The sequence below is a fragment of the Hydractinia symbiolongicarpus genome, chromosome 7 (assembly GCF_029227915.1).
Source record: "Hydractinia symbiolongicarpus strain clone_291-10 chromosome 7, HSymV2.1, whole genome shotgun sequence".
Taxonomy (NCBI): Eukaryota; Metazoa; Cnidaria; class Hydrozoa; order Anthoathecata; family Hydractiniidae; genus Hydractinia; species Hydractinia symbiolongicarpus.
In genome coordinates, this window is record NC_079881.1 from 4,954,629 (window position 1) to 4,976,489 (window position 21,861).

General features: G+C 33.7%; 1 protein-coding gene and 1 pseudogene across 2 annotated transcripts; one reads left to right on the forward strand and one right to left on the reverse strand.

Moving 5' to 3' along the window:
* Positions 1 to 471: 471 nt before the first annotated feature.
* On the forward strand, positions 472 to 3,914 carry LOC130648432 (glycine amidinotransferase, mitochondrial-like; annotated as a pseudogene).
* Positions 3,915 to 6,514: 2,600 nt separating this feature from the next.
* Positions 6,515 to 20,480, reverse strand: LOC130649019 (uncharacterized). Of its 2 annotated transcripts, none has more exons than XM_057455209.1 (19): positions 19,972 to 20,184; positions 19,156 to 19,407; positions 18,596 to 18,789; positions 17,616 to 17,748; positions 15,511 to 15,711; positions 14,860 to 15,053; positions 14,619 to 14,748; positions 13,332 to 13,574; positions 12,712 to 12,908; positions 12,489 to 12,633; positions 11,726 to 12,067; positions 10,686 to 10,879; positions 9,461 to 9,590; positions 9,090 to 9,326; positions 8,728 to 8,921; positions 8,504 to 8,648; positions 8,064 to 8,349; positions 7,425 to 7,558; positions 6,515 to 6,941 (listed from the first exon to the last, which is right to left on the reverse strand). In XM_057455209.1, exons 2-19 carry the CDS (start codon positions 19,397 to 19,399, stop codon positions 6,871 to 6,873), a joined length of 3,414 nt encoding a protein of 1,137 aa, XP_057311192.1. In that variant the 5' UTR covers positions 19,400 to 19,407; positions 19,972 to 20,184; the 3' UTR covers positions 6,515 to 6,870. The 2 variants fall into 2 exon arrangements, with proteins under 2 accessions (XP_057311192.1, XP_057311191.1); XM_057455208.1 differs by lacking the exon at positions 19,972 to 20,184 and adding an exon at positions 20,221 to 20,480 and having other exon boundaries at positions 6,516 to 6,941.
* Positions 20,481 to 21,861: the final 1,381 nt, after the last annotated feature.

The following is a 21,861-nucleotide window of genomic DNA, read 5'->3' on the forward strand; positions in this document are numbered from 1 at the left end:
AAATTTGAATAAATAATGAAAAAGATAAGAACATTTTTGGTAAAATGATTCTTGCTAGCCAATTGGACACGAAGAAATTCCAGGCATATCAAACTTTAATCACATTTTAAGTCGAACTTTCATTGAGCGCTCAACCTGGCATATCGTTAAATCCAGGATCAACTAATCTAACCCTTACCGGTTCCTCTCAACGAAATAAAGTTGTGTTGTGAGTTTCAAGTTCTAAAAATAATTCCAATGAATTTCGCATATGAAATTCTTGGAAATTAATTTTTCTACAAGGATGTTTTACTAATTTAGCTTGTCTTCTTCATCGCTCGAACCTCGCAATAAATTTTAATCACTCTGAGAAGACAAATAAGTAGCCCGAATCTTCATTCATCGTCTTTACAAATCCTATTAAGTTATGCGCGCAGTGTGACGTCACAAATAAACAGAATATGTACGAACCAAGTTGGCTTTTGTTCGATAATGGCGGCGACCGTTAACGTAATTAGAGACAGCTATTATAAAAGCTTGGCTAAACATTCTGACATTATGTTATGTAAAACAGCAGAACCATTAAGGGATATTGTGGAGAATTATTTTTTCAAGAACTAATTTTTGAGATACTTTTGAATTTTTACGAGAACTATTTTTTGCCAAAGTAAGCAAGTTCTGCTCCTGTTTAAAATACCTCTTTAACCTGAATATAAGTATAAGTATATGTACTGAAATGGATATAAGCTAAAGGCTTTTTTTTTACTTCAAGAAAATTTTCTGTGAATTGGAATGGAAAGAAACAAGGATTTCTGAGCATACATTTCTTAAAATGTTTACAACACATAAACAGAATATTTGTTATCTATCGAGTTCAACTTTTTCTTTCCGTTGTGTACGTAAAAGACAAGTAGAGAATTATCTAGCTATTCAGGTTATTTTAGTTTGTGAGAATTGTGCAAAGTGTGTTTACTTTCTATATGAAAACGTGTTCAATTTTATAAAATGGAAATTACAAGTAAAACATTTTCTGTTCTGTAACTGTCCGTTCTGTTCCATGAAATTTTTTTTTAAAGTGGGAAATAGCTGGGAATTGTCAGATAGAGTCTAAATAAAAATATGTGCCATGCTTTATTGGTGCAACCCAGTTTCCTATTTTCTTATATCACTGAAAGCCACTCTGCCAATAAAAAACTCCCTAAATTTCAGTTCAAATTGGCCAATTTTTTAACATACAGCGTCTTTTTAAGCTGCGAGTGGGTAGATTTTACCTGCCTCTGCATGAATACGGTTAAGGTGTTATTGAAATTCATTGATTTCTCAGAGACGCCAGATTCCCCCTTCTCCGAATTTTAATATATTCTTTTTCTTGAATAAATTGATCAATTTAGGTAAATACTTGATAAATTTTTGCAAATGCCTATTTGCAAAAATTTACTGAGGAATTTCTCTAATGCTATTGCAATTTAGAAACATTGAAAAAGATGAGCTAGCTAATAGCTAAATGTAAACAAAACACCTAGCATATAGATAGCTGTTATCAGCACGTCTGTAGTAGGTGTTTATCACCTTCTACGTACTAAGCATATTAACAACCTTGTTTTAGCTACCTATCGCTAGCTAGCTACACTTACTAAAAGACAGGGCTGTTGTTTTTATTATTTCAGCAGTCTAGAATTCTTTCTTAATGTACAACGCAGCACTAGGGTCAAGCCAGCTATATTTCAATAAATGTAACAAAGTAACACCAAAACGTTTTTCATATACTTTTCTAACTTTATAAAGTTATGCTTACAAGACTGATTGATCACGCTTCATGCAACATTATATTATTACCCTGAGAAAGTGCTGACTAAGGAAAAAATCATCATAATTTTGCAAAAATGTGAAAGCGAATGATATTTTAAAATCCGATCAACGATATCATGCTATTTCTCGACGTCATCTCTCTATCAAAAAAGGCAGAAAACCATGGGGACGAGGGTCTCACACTAAATACTCAATATAATTAACTCTAGGGTCAGAAATTAGAGCGAAAAATTGAAAGAGATGGAAACCAAGCTTTAGCAATACTTTTTGAACTATTAATGCGGTGATACACGATTCAATTAATTAACTGGAGAAATTTGATCACATATAGACTTTACCGCTTTCGATTAAATTTATGCATTACTAAGGTTTTAAACCAAAAAAAAATAAGTGTTTTATATGTGCGTGCAAGAAAATGTGAGCATATGTGAAAAATAAAAAAAGGTTGTATAACATTATAAAAACACTAGTCGTTAGCCCGTGGATAATCCACGGGTTCGCCTGTCCTTTTTATACCGCTATGCCACGTGATATAATAATCACCATTGGCAACGAAATTATTGAAGCTCCTATGGCATGGAGAAGTCGGTTCTTTGAATATCGTGCTTACCGTACATTGATGAAGGAGTATTTTTCGAAAGGTGCTAAATGGACAACAGCACCAAAACCTACCATGTCAGATGAGCTATATGACAATGTATATGTTAAAATGATACCTTATTCATTCTGCCATAACAGTTTATTTTCTACATTATTTTGATACATGATCTTGTATTTAGGATTATCCAATTGATAATTTTGAAGAAAGACTTGTAGATTTGTAACAACAGAATTTGAGCCATGTTTTGATGCAGCTGATTTTATGAGAGCTGGAAAAGATATATTCGTTCAAAGAAGCCAGGTATTAAAAAAATACTTTCTTCCAGTCACCTTTATTAAATTGCGCTTTTCCTTAAAATTCTAAGTTGAATTGAAAAGAAAATTCTCAAAATTCTGTCAAAAATACATATTCTTTTACATTTTTAGAAATATCCTACCAATCAGATGAAGCTTTGTTTCAAACTAAATTATTTAAACGTTTTAATTAGCGAAACTTGCTTTTTTTATCTTACAACCAGTAAACTGACTTTCGCAAACGCAAACTATGTGTAAACGCTATATTCAGTCAAATAAGAAATATTGCTGTTTCAGGTAACAAATATGATGGAGATTGAATGGATGAGGCCCCATCCCGGTGAAAAATATAACGTTCATGTTCTGTCATTTGACGATGCAAACGCTGTGCATATTGACGGAACATTTCTTACGATTGGAGAAGGTTTAATCCTTGTCAACCCAGGCCGACCATGCAATCAGATAGATTACTTTTATAAGGCAGGCTGGAAAGTTGTAGCTGCACCTAGACCAGTTATGTCTGAGGCGTATCCATTATGGATGAGCTTCAACTGGCTAAGTATGAATGTCTTAATGTTAGATGAGAAAAGACTTGTTGTGGATAGTGATGAAATACCCACGCAAAAGGTATGTTATCTACTTCTTGGTTTGTTTAAGCAGATCTCATGGGTGAGCTTGTGTAAACTAATACTTGATGGACAAGTGAACATTTAGCGTTGTGGTTGTGTTCTTTTACCTCCCTCTATCCTCCCCATACCTAAGAAAATAACACGTTAATTGTATAGATTCAAATAATTTACTAAGTGAATTGTTTTCTTGGTAACAAATTCTTCATTTATGTAATTGAATATATTTATATATGAATTTCCTACAAAATTTTGTCTCCAATGCGCAGATAATTCAGAATATAAAGAGTAATGTTATAAAACCTTTTTTAGAAGAAAGAACTTAAAGTGAATTCTCAACAGAATAAAGAAAGTAATCGCAACAATATAGTAATAATCTTTCGTATTTAGATGTTTGAATCCCTTGGCATCAAATGCGCCAAAGTATCAATAAAACATGCCAATGCACTGGGTGGTGGATTACACTACTGGACGTGTGATGTAAGAAGAAAAGGTGAACTTAAAAGTTACTTCTGAATATGTCAAATTAGTAATAACTTTTTAATATTTTATAAAAACTCCATCCATGCAAATTTAATTCCAAATAAATATATATTCATTCATGACTTAATTATTGTAATGTTTAATTATTAAATCCGTTGAAGGTGATAATGCGCCAGTGATATCTTCTGTAACCAGGGCCCTTCGGGGACTTAAATTAGTTAATTTCCTTATAGAAACCTTTGAACTAAAGCATCTTTTTTATTAACTACCTCCATTTTTTGTCTGTGTGCGCTGAGGGTGTACGCATTAACGATGGAAGATGCACAATGCGCAAATTTAGATGCACGGATGCATATGCATATGTACAACGGGCAAATGTTTGGAGTTTTCCGCACGATAACTGCTAGTATTTCTTTGTGACAATACACGTCGTCTGGCTGTCTGTTAAACAGATGAGTTGCTTCAGAAACGCAATGACGAGAATCTACAACACTGTACCAGCACCCGTAACAACTAGACTTGACACTCTAGATACTCGGTGCTGATCAACTGCAGAATGTGCGAGGTCGTGTTACTCTTTATTACAATAGGGAAAAGGAAAAAATTTGCTCTGGGACGCACTGCACGACGAAAGAGAAGGTGAAGACCAATATGTTGCAGCAACTGACTATATATTGCAGCAACTGACTATATGTTGCAGTGACTGACTATATGTTGTAGGGACTGACTATATATTGCAGCAACTGACTATATATTGCAGCAACTGACTATATATTTCAGCAACTGACTATATATTGCAGCTACTGACTATATGTTGCAGTGACTGACTATATGTTGCAGCTACTGACTATATGTTGCAGAGACTGACTATATATTTCAGCAACTGACTATATGTTGCAGTGACTGACTATATGTTGTAGGGACTGACTATATATTGCAGCAACTGACTATATATTGCAGCAACTGACTATATATTTCAGCAACTGACTATATATTGCAGCTACTGACTATATGTTGCAGTGACTGACTATATGTTGTAGGGACTGACTATATATTGCAGCAACTGACTATATATTTCAGCAACTGACTATATGTTGCAGTGACTGACTATATGTTGTAGGGCCTGACTATATATTGCAGCAACTGACTATATATTGCAGCAACTGACTATATATTTCAGCAACTGACTATATATTGCAGCTACTGACTATATGTTGCAGTGACTGACTATATGTTGCAGCTACTGACTATATGTTGCAGAGACTGACTATATATTTCAGCAACTGACTATATGTTGCAGTGACTGACTATATGTTGTAGGGACTGACTATATATTGCAGCAACTGACTATATATTGCAGCAACTGACTATATATTTCAGCAACTGACTATATATTGCAGCTACTGACTATATGTTGCAGTGACTGACTATATGTTGTAGGGACTGACTATATATTGCAGCAACTGACTATATGTTGCAGTGACTGACTATATGTTGTAGGGACTGACTATATATTGCAGCAACTGACTATATATTGCAGCAACTGACTATATATTTCAGCAACTGACTATATATTGCAGCTACTGACTATATGTTGCAGCTACTGACTATATGTTGCAGAGACTGACTATATATTTCAGCAACTGACTATATGTTGCAGTGACTGACTATATGTTGTAGGGACTGACTATATATTGCAGCAACTGACTATATATTGCAGCAACTGACTATATATTTCAGCAACTGACTATATATTGCAGCTACTGACTATATGTTGCAGTGACTGACTATATGTTGTAGGGACTGACTATATATTGCAGCAACTGACTATATATTTCAGCAACTGACTATATGTTGCAGTGACTGACTATATGTTGTAGGGCCTGACTATATATTGCAGCAACTGACTATATATTGCAGCAACTGACTATATATTTCAGCAACTGACTATATATTGCAGCTACTGACTATATGTTGCAGTGACTGACTATATGTTGCAGCTACTGACTATATGTTGCAGAGACTGACTATATATTTCAGCAACTGACTATATGTTGCAGTGACTGACTATATGTTGTAGGGACTGACTATATATTGCAGCAACTGACTATATATTGCAGCAACTGACTATATATTTCAGCAACTGACTATATATTGCAGCTACTGACTATATGTTGCAGTGACTGACTATATGTTGTAGGGACTGACTATATATTGCAGCAACTGACTATATATTTCAGCAACTGACTATATGTTGCAGTGACTGACTATATGTTGTAGTGACTGACTATATATTGCAGAGACTGACTATATGTTGTAGTGACTGACTATATGTTGTAGTGACTGACTATATATTGCAGAGACTGACTATATGTTGTAGTGACTGACTATATGTTGCCGTGACCGCCTATGTGCTGCGGAGACTGACTATATATTGTTGCTACTGAATACATCGTTACTACTACTAAAACATAATTAATTTAGTTCTTCCATTATCGAAGTTTGTTGGGTAGTTACAAAATAGTATGAAACAATTCAAGAAAGCACTTTTGTTGGTATTGTTTGTGAAAAAAAAAGTGATTTCAGTATATATACATTAGAATCCTGTTACATAAGGGCTATACAAAACGGTTTTAAAGAGGATAAATACCTCCTTCCGGAGGTATTTATCCTCTTGCTACAGTTAATTAATAATAGTAGAAATTTTAGTAGAAATCCAGTACGTCGACTATGTTTCTCCTCCAAAATAAATTTGCAATTCTACTGATACTCCTATGTTTCACTGACAATCAAAACAACAAATTCACCTTTCAAAATAAACATTCATTAATAGGTTGTCTAGACGCCTATGTGGTTAGAAAATTTATATGATCTCTTGCACCTATTGGGTGGCCTGTTTGTAACACACCGTCATTAGAATGTGTGAGGATTAAGAATAATACTAATGACGGCGTGCTTAATTTAACCGATTTGTTGCCCCTTTGAAATCAGTACTTATATACTTTAATAAAATCAACAAATACATTATAAATGAACCTGCAGAAACAGGCTGAAACAAACATTAGTTGTTGTTTGTACTTTATTTGGCGTATGCGTATGTATGCTCATTACTTGATTTTGTGTAGGGCCGTTCGTAGCTGGTGTTAATTTCTAAACAAAAAATTACCATAAGTAATCAAATTGGTTCACCTATAAAATTTTGTTCTACTGCTATACCTCATCTTCAAACTTTTAGTGTGGAATATTAGCTTTTAGAAAGCGGGTTCTCCATGCTCATTTTTTGAATATTATATATCTGCATCAAATCTAACATTACTTTTTTGATTTCATATTTCTAATATATAACATTTCTTACTAAGGCATCTCCCATTTAAGCCATTCAAGCCGATTAGACACAACACAGACTCAAAAAAACAGAGATTCAAGATGTCAATTCCACTTCCTACTGCATGCTAACAGTTAGGAATCAAAACACTATTAAATTGTTGCCTTTACCTGAATCTGATTGTAAATACAAAAGCAACAATCCGTAGTCCAGGTGGGCATAAGTCGAACAACGTTTTAATTGGAATTTAAGAGATAGGTTCAGCATTGAACTGATCATTCACTGTTAAAGAATTTATTTAGATGTACCTTGGTAGACAGGCTTGTTAATGCTTGCATACATATTGTCGACCCTGTAATTCGAAGCAGCTTTCGATTGATGAAAACCTTGGCCCTTGTCAGAATGCTTTTTAGTTTCCTCTATTGTGTGCTGTGATTGGTTTCTATGATTAAATATATCGATCTCATGTTTAAAAGCTCTTTTTGAAAAAATACATGAAAAGATAAATAATAAAAGAGTTGTACTGGCAAAGAATGATGCAAATAATACAACTAATCCAGCATCATTTTTCATGGATGGCATTTTACATTCTATTGCAAACAGGATTGTGAACATAAAGAAAAACGACATCACTGAAAAAAGTTGTTGTAAAATAGATGTAAAGCAGCATACTTTTGCGTGATGAATTTTTTATTGTACTGGTTAATTAAGGAGCAAAAAAAAAGGAAAATACACTGAAATGCGTTCCATAAAAGCTAAAAATAAGTACTCCCTCCATTAAGCGCCTCCCCTTTTAAACCCCTTTCTCAAATTGTGGCCCACTAAAAAATAGTAAATTTAATTAACGGCCAAGCGTTTATTTAATTTCATAGAATATTGATATAACTGAAGGGTATTCCTTTCCACCTGACGATGGAACTGTATGGGTTAATTTTGAAATGATTTACCTGTTCTTTTTTGCTCGTATACAAACTATACAGAAGATAAGGAGCATCAGAATAATAAAAGCAGCAGCTCCTGCACCAACATATATCATCGTGTTCGAGCTTCCTTCACTCATTTGATTTTTTGCCTGGTTTGACTCAGGTGAGCCTTTTGAGATAGTTGTTGTCGTTGCTGGTGTCGTTGGCGTTGTTGGCGTTGTTGGTGTTGTTGGTGTCGTTGGCGTTGTTGTTTGTGTGGACGGTGTCGTTGTTGGTGTCGTTATTAGTGGTGGTGGCATGTTTGTTGTATCTTAAAAACATAGTACCATAGAAATTAAAAAACCCAACATCACACTACAGAAACATGCAAAAAAAATCATCAGGCTCTCAGAAATCAGACGGTGGAATATTTTCCTGAACAATTTGAACTTTTACAAACAGCTCAAGTAAGTGAAAATACATACACCTAATTGATCCTGCTCCTTTCACTAAAAAACATCCACGAATAGTACCATCGCAGAAAAGACTGATTTTAAACAGTCTTCCGGAATAATAACCATTATATCGGGCTGATTTCGTAGTTACACCGGTGATGATGTAACTTCTCCACTGCAAAAGAAAAAATGGATTAATGTTAACAAGATATACAAATCTTCTTAGTTAAGGAAAAAACTATTTCATTTCACACCTGTAGCTGAAGACGTCCGTTGGAATAAACATATTTAAAATCTCTTTCATAGAATTCTTCCCATGTTTTTCCTTTCCATTTTTTTATGGTAACACTTCGCGTGCCGGAACATTGTCCAGAAGATGATGACATTACTACAGAAGCAGCTGTAGCGTCCAAGGTAATAAGTTGTGTAGATGTACTAAGAGTGCAACCTAAATATTGGAAACGCAAATTGTTTTGAGTAACCCAATTATAAAATTAAAAATATTCTAGTCTCTTTCTTACCTTCGGCAAATGAACAACAAAGCGATATGACAGAATACGTTAGGCACCATGTTATCATGTTGTAGTCAGAATAAACAGTAGAAAGCTTTTCTCACCTAAATCTCTTCCCCCACCAGCATGGCATGAAGGACCTGAGAATCCATCAATGCTGTAAAAGTCCTGTTCTTTACACACGCAACCAATCGCATCGCGTCTTGCATTATAACGAGAACATCCAAAATAATTTCCTGGCTCGTTAAATTCGTCAATGCTTTTCCGCTCCACTAGTGTATCAAAACCAGGCTCTGGTGACGGCGTGGGTGTTGATAATACAGGTGGAAGATTGATATGATCTAATAACATTATAGATATTACGCTCGTGGTACAAATCCTGGTCCTTGATTTCAAAATGTATATTTGAAATTGATCTTATAGTTCAAAGAACATTACCATACAAGTTATTAAGTGTAAAAACTATAACACTTACAATTTGAGACTCCCCATCCTTTCACGACAAAGCATCCTTTAGCAACACCATTGCAAGACATATCAATTTTAAACATTTCCCCTTGATAATGTAAAGAAAATACAGTCGTTTGAACAATATACCACTTCCACTAAAAAAAGGAATGTACAATCTACAATAAGGAAAAAGAATGAAGACATAGAAGTAAGCCATTGTCAAGAGTGAGAATAAAGCATGTCCAAACTATGCAACGGGGTTAAATGAAGGTTCGGATTGCAGTCGTACCTATGTACACGACGGTTTTTCTGCAAACTGAGCAGTGAAAATAGCTTATCAGTTGATATCAAATACTCCTGCTCACCAAAGACCAGTAAGCTAAACGGCTAGGAGCAATAACAAGGTAACTAAAACAGCCAATGTTATTTTACATGTGCCAGGGAGTAAGAAAGCAGAGTAAAAAAAAATAAAAAATATACCACACCTTGTTGATATAAAATTTCACTGAATTTTTGTACTGTCAGACACATATTTTTGGTTTTCGTTATATTTTTATTACGCAACAAGCCACAACTATAAGCATTATTAAAGGGATTCTTTTGAAGTTTTATAATGGTACCATCATTAAATTAGCGACACCTTTTTATTGATACAGACAAACACAGGAAATGCATGTTGGTTTGTCATTCCTCCGAGAATGTATTTTAAAACTATGTTTCCTAATATCTGATTCTTGAAATTTTCTGAGAATACCCCTACGGAATAAAAGATAGACAAACAGCTCCTAGGCTGACTGTATTTACAAGAAAATACATTCCGCTTGTCTGGCTGGCTATATTTATTTGAGGCCTTTTGACCTAACAATGTTTTACTTGCAGTTCATTTATTATAAATATATCCAACACATAAAGTTACACAGCATTGATAATGCGATAACTATTTGATGTAATGAGTAAACAAAGCTCTGTATCAATTTTATTATCTTTGTTCTGTTTTTTGTTTTTTTACATCATGTCTTAATTTTTAATTTTTTAACTCTCATCACCAGATCACATGACAATGAACATTTTAATTGGGTAATCCAAGCTGCTGACACCAGCGCCCTGAAACCTACATTGCTTATATTTCATACAAATCTCATACACATCGCTACATACCGGTACAAATCACATACTACCTTCAAGGGGGCGCGTAGAAAGATATGTCATAAAACACTTTTTACAAAATATACTTCCTGTGTTTACCATACCTTTATCTTTAGAAAACCATGTTCATATATATAGTTGAAGGAGGTGCCAGAAAAGCTTTCCCATGTTTTTCCATTCCATTTCTTCCACGTGGCGATTGTTGTTCCAAAACATTGTGCTGCGTAAGATGGCATTTGCAACAAAGCGGAAGTATCGTCAGGTGTGAGTAGTGGTGTAAACGTAGTAAGGTGACAGCCTATGGTGAAATATTTTTCAAAATTTAACTTAAAACCGAATAATATCTTTAACTTTATTGTTACGTGGGGGAGAGGGGCACAGAGTGCTCGCAGCCTACTTGACTAGGTATAATAGTAATTCTAGGTATAATTTTCACAATTTATATTCGGGTTTGTGATGAAGAATGTTTTATGAAAAATTTGGCTGACATTAATGTTAGAGTGATGTAAAATTTTGCATATGTTAAGTAAATATTTATTACATATATGTTGCTCTCCAGGTGGTTACTAAGGGGTTGCTAAGAACATATGTGTCCTAGAGACAAATTACAGACCTGATTTAAAGAAAATAATATTCCAACAGAATAACGTCATTTCTGATACCTGTAATGTCTATATATCGTTTTTCTTACCTTGAAAACCTTTAAATGCAATATTCTATGCATGTACCCTAACGTACCCAAACCCTAACTAAGTAGGCGTCAACAGTTCTGAGTGTATTACCTGTATCGTTAATATAAAACACTTTCTTGTAGATATGACGTCATTATGGTTCCCAATAACTTTAGAATTGTTGTTCTTTCAAATATAAGTAGGACCAGGTTTCAAATAAACAGCTAGTATTTTAATTTCGCACAATAAATTTTAATTGTCCCATAAAGTTTAAGTCGACAATTAATAAGGATGGGGAAACGTTGCCATTATTTAATAAAAATTTTTTGGCTGGTTTACTAAATATTTCACACTCTTGTTTTCGCATGTCAATATTACGTACAATCTTTGTAGTTTCCATGTAATGACGGAGTGCATAGTTAACAATTTTTTAAATCTTAACTAGTCATAAAAGTTTTACATTTTTTACCAACCTAAGGCTCTTCCTCCTCCTGGATGACATGAAGCAGCTTGAGTATTGTCAACGCTGTAAAAGTCCTGTCCATTGCAAGAACATTTCGACATCGGACTGGGATTGTAGTATGCGTTAAAATCTTCGCATGTGTAACCAGGTACTTTTTCAAATTGGTCGCTGCCTTCCCGTATGACATTAAACAAGGGTGGTGGTGACGTCGTTATTGGTGTTGTCGTCGTTATTGGTGTTGTCGTCGTTATTGGTGTTGTCGTCGTTGTTGGTGTTGTCGTCGTTGTTGGTGTTGTTGGCGGAGTTGAAGGTCGTGGCGGAGGTGGAGGTGGTGGCGGTGCATTTGTTCCATCTACACAATAAAACATCATAAGAAATAACATTTAGCACTTCTAAAAGTGTATTTCAACGTTTTAGCACATATTGATGCATGGTTATCAAAAATAATATTTGAACAAATCTCTGACAGGCTATATTATTTTCAGAAATAAAATGTAATTTGAAATTAATACATACACTCATAGAGAAATTATAGTTATAAATTTAGTATTGGCAGAAAAAAACCCTCAGGAGGCTAAGGTCACTTTAGCCCTTACAATCATAAAAAACAGTGCTTTTATATTCTAACAAAAACCAATTCTTTACTATTGTCTTTTTAGCTGAACTTGTTTCTGTTGTCAGATTTCCTTGGCGAAGTTTCTTAGGGTAAGATATTTAAATAACAAATTAATGTTTGAATAACAAAGAGAAAAATTAGGAGAAAAAATTTGTACGTGTCGATGTTCCTGCTCCTTTCACTAGAAAACATCCTCGATTACTCCCATTACAAGAAAGATTAATTTTGAAAATCCTTCCACCATAATAAGCAGCAAATCGAGCTATTCTTGAAAGTACTCCAGTTATTCTATAACTGATCCACTAAAAACAAAAAATGTTTTTAAGATAAGAATACACACAAGTTTTCTTTAAAAACAACGATAAATTATTTCTACAAACCTGTAACTGAAGACGTCCGTTTAAATAAACATATTTGAAATCTCTTTCATAAAAATTTATCCATGCTTGTCCTTTCCATTTTTGTATAGTAACACTATGTGTACCACCAGAACATTCACCCACAGAAGAAGACATTACTACAGAAGTAGCTGTATCATCCACAGTAATGAGCGATGTAGATGCACTGAGAGTGCAACCTGGTGAATAGAATTAAAATACAGAAATGTTATGTCGATTTACCTGCTTGTACTCGTGTCCTCTGGATTGCAATTTATATTGTATAGGTGGGAATATTAGAATAACAAAGAGGTACAGAAACAATGATAACTGGGAAAGAAAGAAATGCATATACTCCACATAAACAATATAGATAGCTTTTATCAATACAACTTTGCATGACAAGTTATATTATATACTTAAATCGGTGGCCCATGGATAAATTAACGGGGTCGCCCGTCCAATATCTACCGTGTCTCGCTACTTGTGGTTCCATTTTGTGCAGAGACAGACAGGCGACTACTACTGTTGTAGAGACTTATATTATTTAATCTACTCAGCAAATTTCGTCTCCGATCATACAAAACTTGTAATTACGATGTCGCAATAAAACGTTTTCTCACCTAAATCTCTACCTCCACCTGCATGACACGATGGACCTGATAAGGTGTTCGTACTGTAAAGGTCTTGTCCGTTACACGAGCATCCATAGGAACTGCTTCCTGCATTAAAATGAGCACAAGTGAAATGTGCGATGTTGCGAAATTCATCAGTGTTTTGTCGCTTTATCTCTATTTGAAGTTCTGGCTGCGGTGGTGGTGGTGGTGGTTGTGGTGGCGACGGAGGGGGCGGAGATAGTACGTCAACTATTATTAAAATAAAGAAATAATATAATATGATGTTTTTGATATTAGTAAGAATCTTTAACGTCCTTTGGAAATCCATCCTGACGGCTGACCTTTCCTCTTCTCCGACAATAACTATGCTACAGTGCCGCTAGAGATGGCCTAACAACACTACATTTAAAGTTTGCTGAAGTGAGGAATCACCCTCCTCCCTCCATAACTTTTAAAATGCATTTTTAAATTGAATTATAACTAGGGGTATTTACAGTACGTCGTAAAAAGAACAAAATTTCAGCAATAAAAATTTGCTTGTGCCAGTAATTTTTCTGTCACATCATTGAACGGATAAAATTTTTCCAAAATAACACTACCTGCTTTAAATTCAATTGCCTTGTTTTTAGAACGAAGGTTAACATCTTGTTTAAAATGTTTCTGATATCCAAAAAATTTTTTTTTTACATATTTTTCGATTTTATATAATTCGTTTGATAAAAATCACCTCAAAAAAATATTTTCTCTATTTTTACTCCGATTAATTAAGTGTCTCACCGAATGATTTTTCTTGACGAGATAAAGTTGTGTTGTGAGTTTCAATTTCTAAGGAAAATCCTAACAAAAGTTATAAAATTTCCGACCATAAGCATTTCGTAAAAAAATATAATGGTTAGTTTCTAGTACCGAACAATATCGAAGGCTGCGAAAGGTATCGTACCTAAAAACTTGGTATGCAGATGTGTAAAAGATAGATATAAAACTTATGAAATACGGCATCCTTTTTATAAAAGTTTCATTTTGTTTTGAATTTGATCTAAATTGGCTCCTCAGCAAAATTATTGCAGGCAAAAAATTACCCAACGATCATTATATTTTGTGGGTCTTCGCATTTCTCCCATGTGGTAGCATGGCAAGAGACCCTACCTTCTACAACCAATTGTTGCCAACATAGCAACCGTGGCGAGTAGGATATTACAGGAAAATCCAAAATCTCATTTTTTACACTACACTAAAGACTAAAATAAGTGAAGAATTGAATTTTTAAAAAATGTATAATTTAAAATGACTCACAAGAGTCGCTTCCACTGCCTTTAATAAGGAAGCATCCACGATGAACACCACGACAAGACATGTCCAGTTTGTATAGTTCTCCTTTATAATGTGCATTAAATGTAAGTGATTGAGGAACAAGGAATTTCCACTAAATTATATTACAACAAATAAAACAATTAATTAGAGGAATACATAAGGTGAAAAAAGTGAGATGCAATTCAGAACTCAGATACAAATTTTTAAAGTACAACCTTTATACCTTTAAATTAAGATAACCATATTCATACTCGTAGTTGAGAGTACTGCTTGAATCAGCAACCCAACTTTTACCATTCCATCTTTGCCAAGACATGCTTATGGTGCCCGAGCATCGTCCATCACTTGCTGACATAGGCACTGATGCAGCAGTATCATCAGCAGTCATTACAGCTGTAGATGAACTAAGATAACATCCTACGATTTAGGAGAATATAACATGATATCTATAATAATAGCTGCATTCTGTTTGTCTGTCCGCAAGGGAGAGAGTCGTGAAAGGGGAACGCGAAAAGTGTGTAATTTATAGACCGGCGACTCAATGAAATTTTCTACAGGTTAGCAACTAGTCTTAGAATAATAGTTAAATGCACCGATAGTTATTTGAAACCTCGCTCTCAGCAATTGTAAAATAGCGTTTACATGTTACTATATGTTCAAATGAATTCGGTGTCTAAAAATAGTTAGAAAACAAATATAAAAATTTAGCCAACTTTAACAGTGCAAGCAGCGTCTTTGATTGTTGTTAGCCTTGTAGTAATGTTTTACTTAGGACTAACAGTACTTTGGGCTTTTTTCTAATTATTACTTCAGTCATAAAGTTAACTAATTTTATGAGGCGCATGGCGAGATTGTATCAAAAGGGTAAACATACCTAAATTTCTCCCACCACCAGGGTAGCATGAAGCGGCTCGACCTGTGCCTGTACTATAAAAGTCGTTTCCGGTACACGAACACCCGTAAGAACTGCTTCGAGCATTAAAATCCTGACACCTGTTACTTCCAATATTTCGAAATTCATCAGTATTTTGCCGCCTAATCTCTACGTTGGAAAGTTGACCTGGTCCGTTGTCATCTAATAAAAACAAAAAGGAAATGCACAAGTTGGTATATCACTAAATATATATTCAAATTGACATCCTTTGCTCACCATATCTTAAAGATAATATGCTTTATAGCGATAAAGCTCTGATGTCAGTAACGGGGATCATTCAATAAAACAATTTTGTAATGTGTGGTGAGCATTGGAAGTTAAAAAATAGCAGCATGCTGTAAACATATAAAGAGACAGAAAGGAGAGAACAAAATTAATGAAAGAGCAAATTAATTAGCAATCACACTTAAAACAGGGACGCGCATCGCATTATAAACGCATTATAATTTTGCAGACGAAATATTATTTCGATAAACTAAGGACAGGCGAACTGCGCTGCGGCACGGTTGCTGAATAAAAGTTCATGATGAGTGTTGACCTTAAAGACCAAACCCGCTTGGTTGTCTGCTTCCAAAGAAAGTTCTCACTATAAATCAATTTTGTGTACATCTCTGTTAGTGCTGAATTATTATTATTGTATTTTTGCAAATTTGTCAAGCGGGTGGCTAAATTATAAAACAATGGAATATATTTCTCTTTATTGTGATGGTCACGGTCAATTCACACAAAATAATTAAACAAGAAAATGTTGAAGATCAAAATAGCAAAAATGTTGAACAACATGCAGCGAACATATTTTTATATAATTTATACTACTGAACTTCTTGAACAAATTTTCGAGTAAAGATAAAGAAAATAAAGATTTGAGAAAAAAGATGAAGCTACCATATTGCACGTTCGATTTGTTGTTGTATGTTTCCGCTTTGTATTTTTATTCAAATTTAGCGCAATCTTATCATAACAAACTTTATTGTTCGAAATGGTAGTATGTTGTGGAAAAATGCATTGTTGTTAGTCATGCCAGATATTTCTTTCTTTATAAAATGCTGTTACTACTATAGTTCGTAAGTTGTTCTAAGTTATTTTAAGTCAGAGATCTTTCTTTTGATGTTTTCTGGTACATTCAAAGCCTAGTTACTTTCACCCCATGCAGCCATAAGAATTCTGTAAAAATGTTACTAGGAAGATATATAGATACTTAGTTGTAAAATGTAGTTATTAAATTGTTTGTTATAGTACTCAACTTAGTAGACTATAGGATTTAGAAATCTCTAAAAAAATTAAAAAAAATTCTCTCGCCTAAAATTTATTTTCTGGCTGCCACAAAAATTTTTTAAGGAATGAATTCCAAGCTTCAAAGTTACGAAATATTTTGCTTATACGGCTAGTTAACCAGTTATTCACACATGCTTAGATCTTTTTAATTACTTTAGAAAGTTACTTGAGAAAGAATATAAATATTATTATTCACTTATGAGTAAAGAAAAGGTTATAACCACATGATGACCTATTTTTTCTCTCTAGAACCTTAACTGCACTCTTTAAGGAGCGCCGATATTTTAAATATTTATTTTCTCGCGTTTTATGATAAGTCAAAAAAGGATATCTTTACAATGAATCGAACTATTTATTAATCGGGTAATAAAAAAATCAAAACATTGAAATTGACATCCTGTGCTACTCTTACAAAAATAGTTCATTGTGTGATTAGCTCGTAATCGAACGTTTACTCGTGCAATTGGAAATAATCGAACTCGTAATTTTTTTGCTTTTTAAATTTATCCTCGGAAAATTAAAAGCAAAAAAAAAATACTCGTTCGATTATTTCTTAATTGCACTCGTAAACATGCGATTACATATACAAATGATTTTTGTTGTCGTGGGTATTGCTTACTAAAAAAACAAATTGTGAACATTATTTGGAAAAAACAGCTGACTTATTTTTTTCTTTTTCCTCAAATAACCGCGTGATATCTTTAATTATTACAATTAACATTTGCATTGTTTCTAAAGAGCGTAAAATTGAAAAACCCCAAAAAACTTACAATCATCAACTCCCCATCCCTTTACAACAAAGCATCCACGTCTCAGGCCATTGCAAGACATATCAATTTTGAAAACTTCTCCTTCATAGTGTAAGCCAAATACAATTGTTCGCAGTAGTAAGTCTTGCTTCCACTATAAACAATATAACAATAAAACAAAAGTCTTTTTCACTATACCAAAAAAATATCGTGCGAAAAATAAAACATGCAGGTTTGACACTGGTCCTGAGTACAAGTGGTATATCTTTAAAAAAGGTCAATGCAAGGCAAATTCCTGCAAGCTTTCGCTTTCTTGAAGTCTAACTAAAATTCTGGACCTAAAGATCCGCAGAAATTGCTTTGTTTAGTAGAGGGCAACCACAAACTATTGCTAAGGAGAACGATAATTAGATACAGCGTTGTATAAGTTTCTTTTAGGTAATAAGGAATGCTAAAGATAAAGTCCAACATGTAGAGGCAGACTTGCTTTTATCTATGCTACCTTTAATATGGCTTATAACCATAAAAAGTGCCATGATTTTTGAAAACAAATTAAAATTTTATCAGGTGTTTCTTTTAGGTATTTAGCAACGTAAAAGATTCAACATGTAGAGGCTAGCCTGCTTTCTTTTTATGTTGTTTTTGATATAGCTTATGATCAGAATTTTTGAAAACAAATTAAAATTTCAAATACTTGCTGCATGTGTCATTAGGCTCTTAAAACAGGCCCTTTTTAATAATGGTAAGGACTTCTAATTAGTTTTCCAATAATATTATTGGTTTTTTAACTTTTCTATCCGATTAAGAAAATTGGGCGGTCATCGTACTATAACTTAATATGTATTTTTTTCCTCGTGGTTTAGAAAAAAATGATTTAATTTATTTTGTAGTGTCGAGAGGGGGCATTGTAAAACGTCCTGGTGTAAATTTAGAGAAATTATTTTCCAAAAAAATATTTTCATAACTTTAATTGCTTTTATTTCATTCTCCCATTTGTTTACCTGTATTTTCAAATTTCTTTGCTCGTACACGTAGTTAAATGAAGTAGTAGATTCATAGTTCCACCCCCGCCCATCCCATTTGTACCAGGTCATGCGTCTTGTACCAGAACAATATCCAACTGATGATGGTAATTCCAATGCTGCGGAAGTATCACCAAGAGTGAGTAAAGGCGTAAATGAAGTGAGATGACAGCCTATGGGAGAAATGATGATATTTATAGAAAAATTTATTTCCAGGTAACCAGTATTCAACAAGTCATATAATATAGACTATAAGAAGAAATGTCACCCGTAGTCAACCTATTCAAAGTTGTTACATGTTCTGCAAAGAAAAACGCTACAAAAACATCAACCAGATTAGAGTTAATTCTAAATGTAGTAAACTTTTCAAAAGGAAATTAAGACAATTGTATTACCAAGGTGAAAAAGTGAAAGGAAGTGTTTTATAAAAACCGCTACAAAAGATCAGGATAAGTTTACTCTGAAGTACACGTAATGTTAATATACTTTGGCTAATGTTTGAATAAGCTTAAAATAATCTAATAAATGTTATAACAAACCTAATGGTCTTCCTCCTCCTGAATGACACGAAGCAGCCTGAGTACTGTCAACGCTGTAAAAGTCTTGTCCATTACAAGAGCATTTCGATATCGGATTTGGATTGTAGTATGCGTTAAAATGTTCGCATGTGTAGCCAGGTATTTTTTCAAATTGATCACTACCTTCTCGCGTGACCTTTATGGAAGCCAAAACAGTAGTAAATATCCAACAATGGAAGAGTGCATTAAGCCAGAGCAACTTCATAATGGAATCTTGAAAACGATATTATAAAAAAAATAAAGAAATAAGAAAAGAAATCGAACAAAGAAACAAATAAACATAAACATATCACCAAAGTAAAGAAGGAAGCAAGTAAAGAAGTAAAGAAGTAAACAAGTAAAGAAGCAAACAAGCAAACAAGTAAAGAAGCAAACAAGCAAACAAGCAAACAAGCAAACAAGCAAACAAGCAAACAAGCAAACAAGCAAACAAGCAAACAAGCAAACAAGCAAACAAGCAAACAAGCAAACAAGCAAACAAGCAAACAAGCAAACAAGCAAACAAGCAAACAAGCAAACAAGCAAACAAGCAAACAAGCAAACAAGCAAACAAGCAAACAAGCAAACAAGCAAACAAGCAAACAAGCAAACAAGCAAACAAGCAAACAAGCAAACAAGCAAACAAGCAAACAAGCAAACAAGCAAACAAGCAAACAAGCAAACAAGCAAACAAGCAAACAAGCAAACAAGCAAACAAGCAAACAAGCAAACAAGCAAACAAGCAAACAAGCAAACAAACAAACAAACAAACAAAAAAGCAAACAAGCAAAGAACTACCTGTTTAAATATTGGTTACCGAAAACCAACACCTTCTGGAACATGCACTACCTTCCAACAAACCTCATCCCATTCCCTTACCATCCCCACATTGAAGAACCTGCCCTCCCGCGCCAATAAGCGCCAGTGTAACACATGGAATTTTTAATAGATCCTAGGACTCTTTTTAAGTGCTATCGGACAGAAGCAAATCAACATGTTACAAAATAACACGCAAACTCATAAAACGGAACGGAAAATTTTCCTTACCTCTCGCAAAACACTCTGGAAATGTCTAATTGCTTGAAGAAAAACCTTCCTGTTGAATAATATTTTTATATGAAGTCAAAAGTCAGCAATTTGTATACTGCGTGTTTCTTCATGTACCTGAAAATCTTTATGAGATCAAGTTTTTTTACGTTCGTTTTAATAGTTACGGTCTTCAAATGGCCTTTTTGTGATTTCTTTAGGTTTATAATGGGGTAAATTGCCCTTTTAGGCTCGTACTATATTTTTTTTAATTACATTTAAAATCTTTCAAAATTAGTTGATTTCATTGGTTGCACTTATGATCGCGCCACACAGACAAATTAATAAGTTCAAAGTACTTTTTTTTTTTATTATGGCTAGTTAGCTGTCAGCACCGAATAAAAGAATGTTAATCTATAGAATAACATCGAAACTTCCATTAGGGTAACCCATCAACTTTTGCACAATTGTAAAGATTATCTCCATTGGTAATACGGTCTCTTTTCTTTGGCTTTCTTGTGTACTTAATGTTAGATGTAAGAGATAACCATAATTTAATATCCCACAAAACAGTTCATATTCGGCAAGGTTGTGGACTTATTCCAAAATATATTAAAATATATTAATAGCTAAAAAAGACAGCATTTTTGTGTTATTAAAAAAAAAACTTTATTGAATTATTCTTTCAAAATTATTCTTCAGAGAATATGAAATAAATCAAATAAACAACAAAATTAAATTTGTGAATTTGAATTTGACTTTATAATGAATTAACTCTGTCTTATTTCAGTAGAAATTTAAGTTTTATCGACACATTCGTAAGAATCAACAGATCAAAAGAAAAGTTGAAGCTGATAATTAATAACGTTAGTTTTTCAGAACCCAGTTGTACCCGGAATATGAAGGATATGAACAAAAACGTACTGAAGAAAAACGTATAGTCGCTGTTAAAAAAAATATCTCAAGAACAATTGAGACGAAATTTTGCGTAATAACATGAGCATTCAACTTCAGTACCATCAGCGTATGACAAAACTGGGAGATCGTACCACAAGATAGCACAAATTTGTTTACATATTTTTTTTGTTTCTATTAATTTACAGGTAAATGGGTAATTAACCAATACAATAAGGCTTGATCCTTTCAGATCAATGAACTTTCGGAAGTCTAGTACTTAGTTTCGAACCAACTTGTATTTCTATGCAGAAAGTAAATTTATATCTATTTTAGGCAATATCTTTAAAGCAAATATGTTGAAAGATTGTTCTTTTCCTACAATACTTCAAACATTTGGGACATATATTTGCTATACTCTAAAAGATCAAATTTCTATTTTTAAATAACACAAAAAATCCCTTTAGATGGTGAAAACGATTGCAAACTCGCTTCTATGAGCAACGGCTACAACTTCAAAAAAACGTGGAAGCAAGAATGGCTGCAAAAAATAATTCTTTCAATTGCTTTTTTTTCAATTGCATTGTTTTGTGGCTTCGAAATTCTAGATAATCTTTTCCTGCATTCCTGTTCAAATACTAAGTATATTTTGAATTTCATGTTTTTTGGCACTTAAAATTTTTAAATTTGTATGTTAATCTTTGTGTCCTAATTTAATAATTCAAGAAATTTTTATCGCGCCTCGGTTTCAAACAGAGATCAGATGTC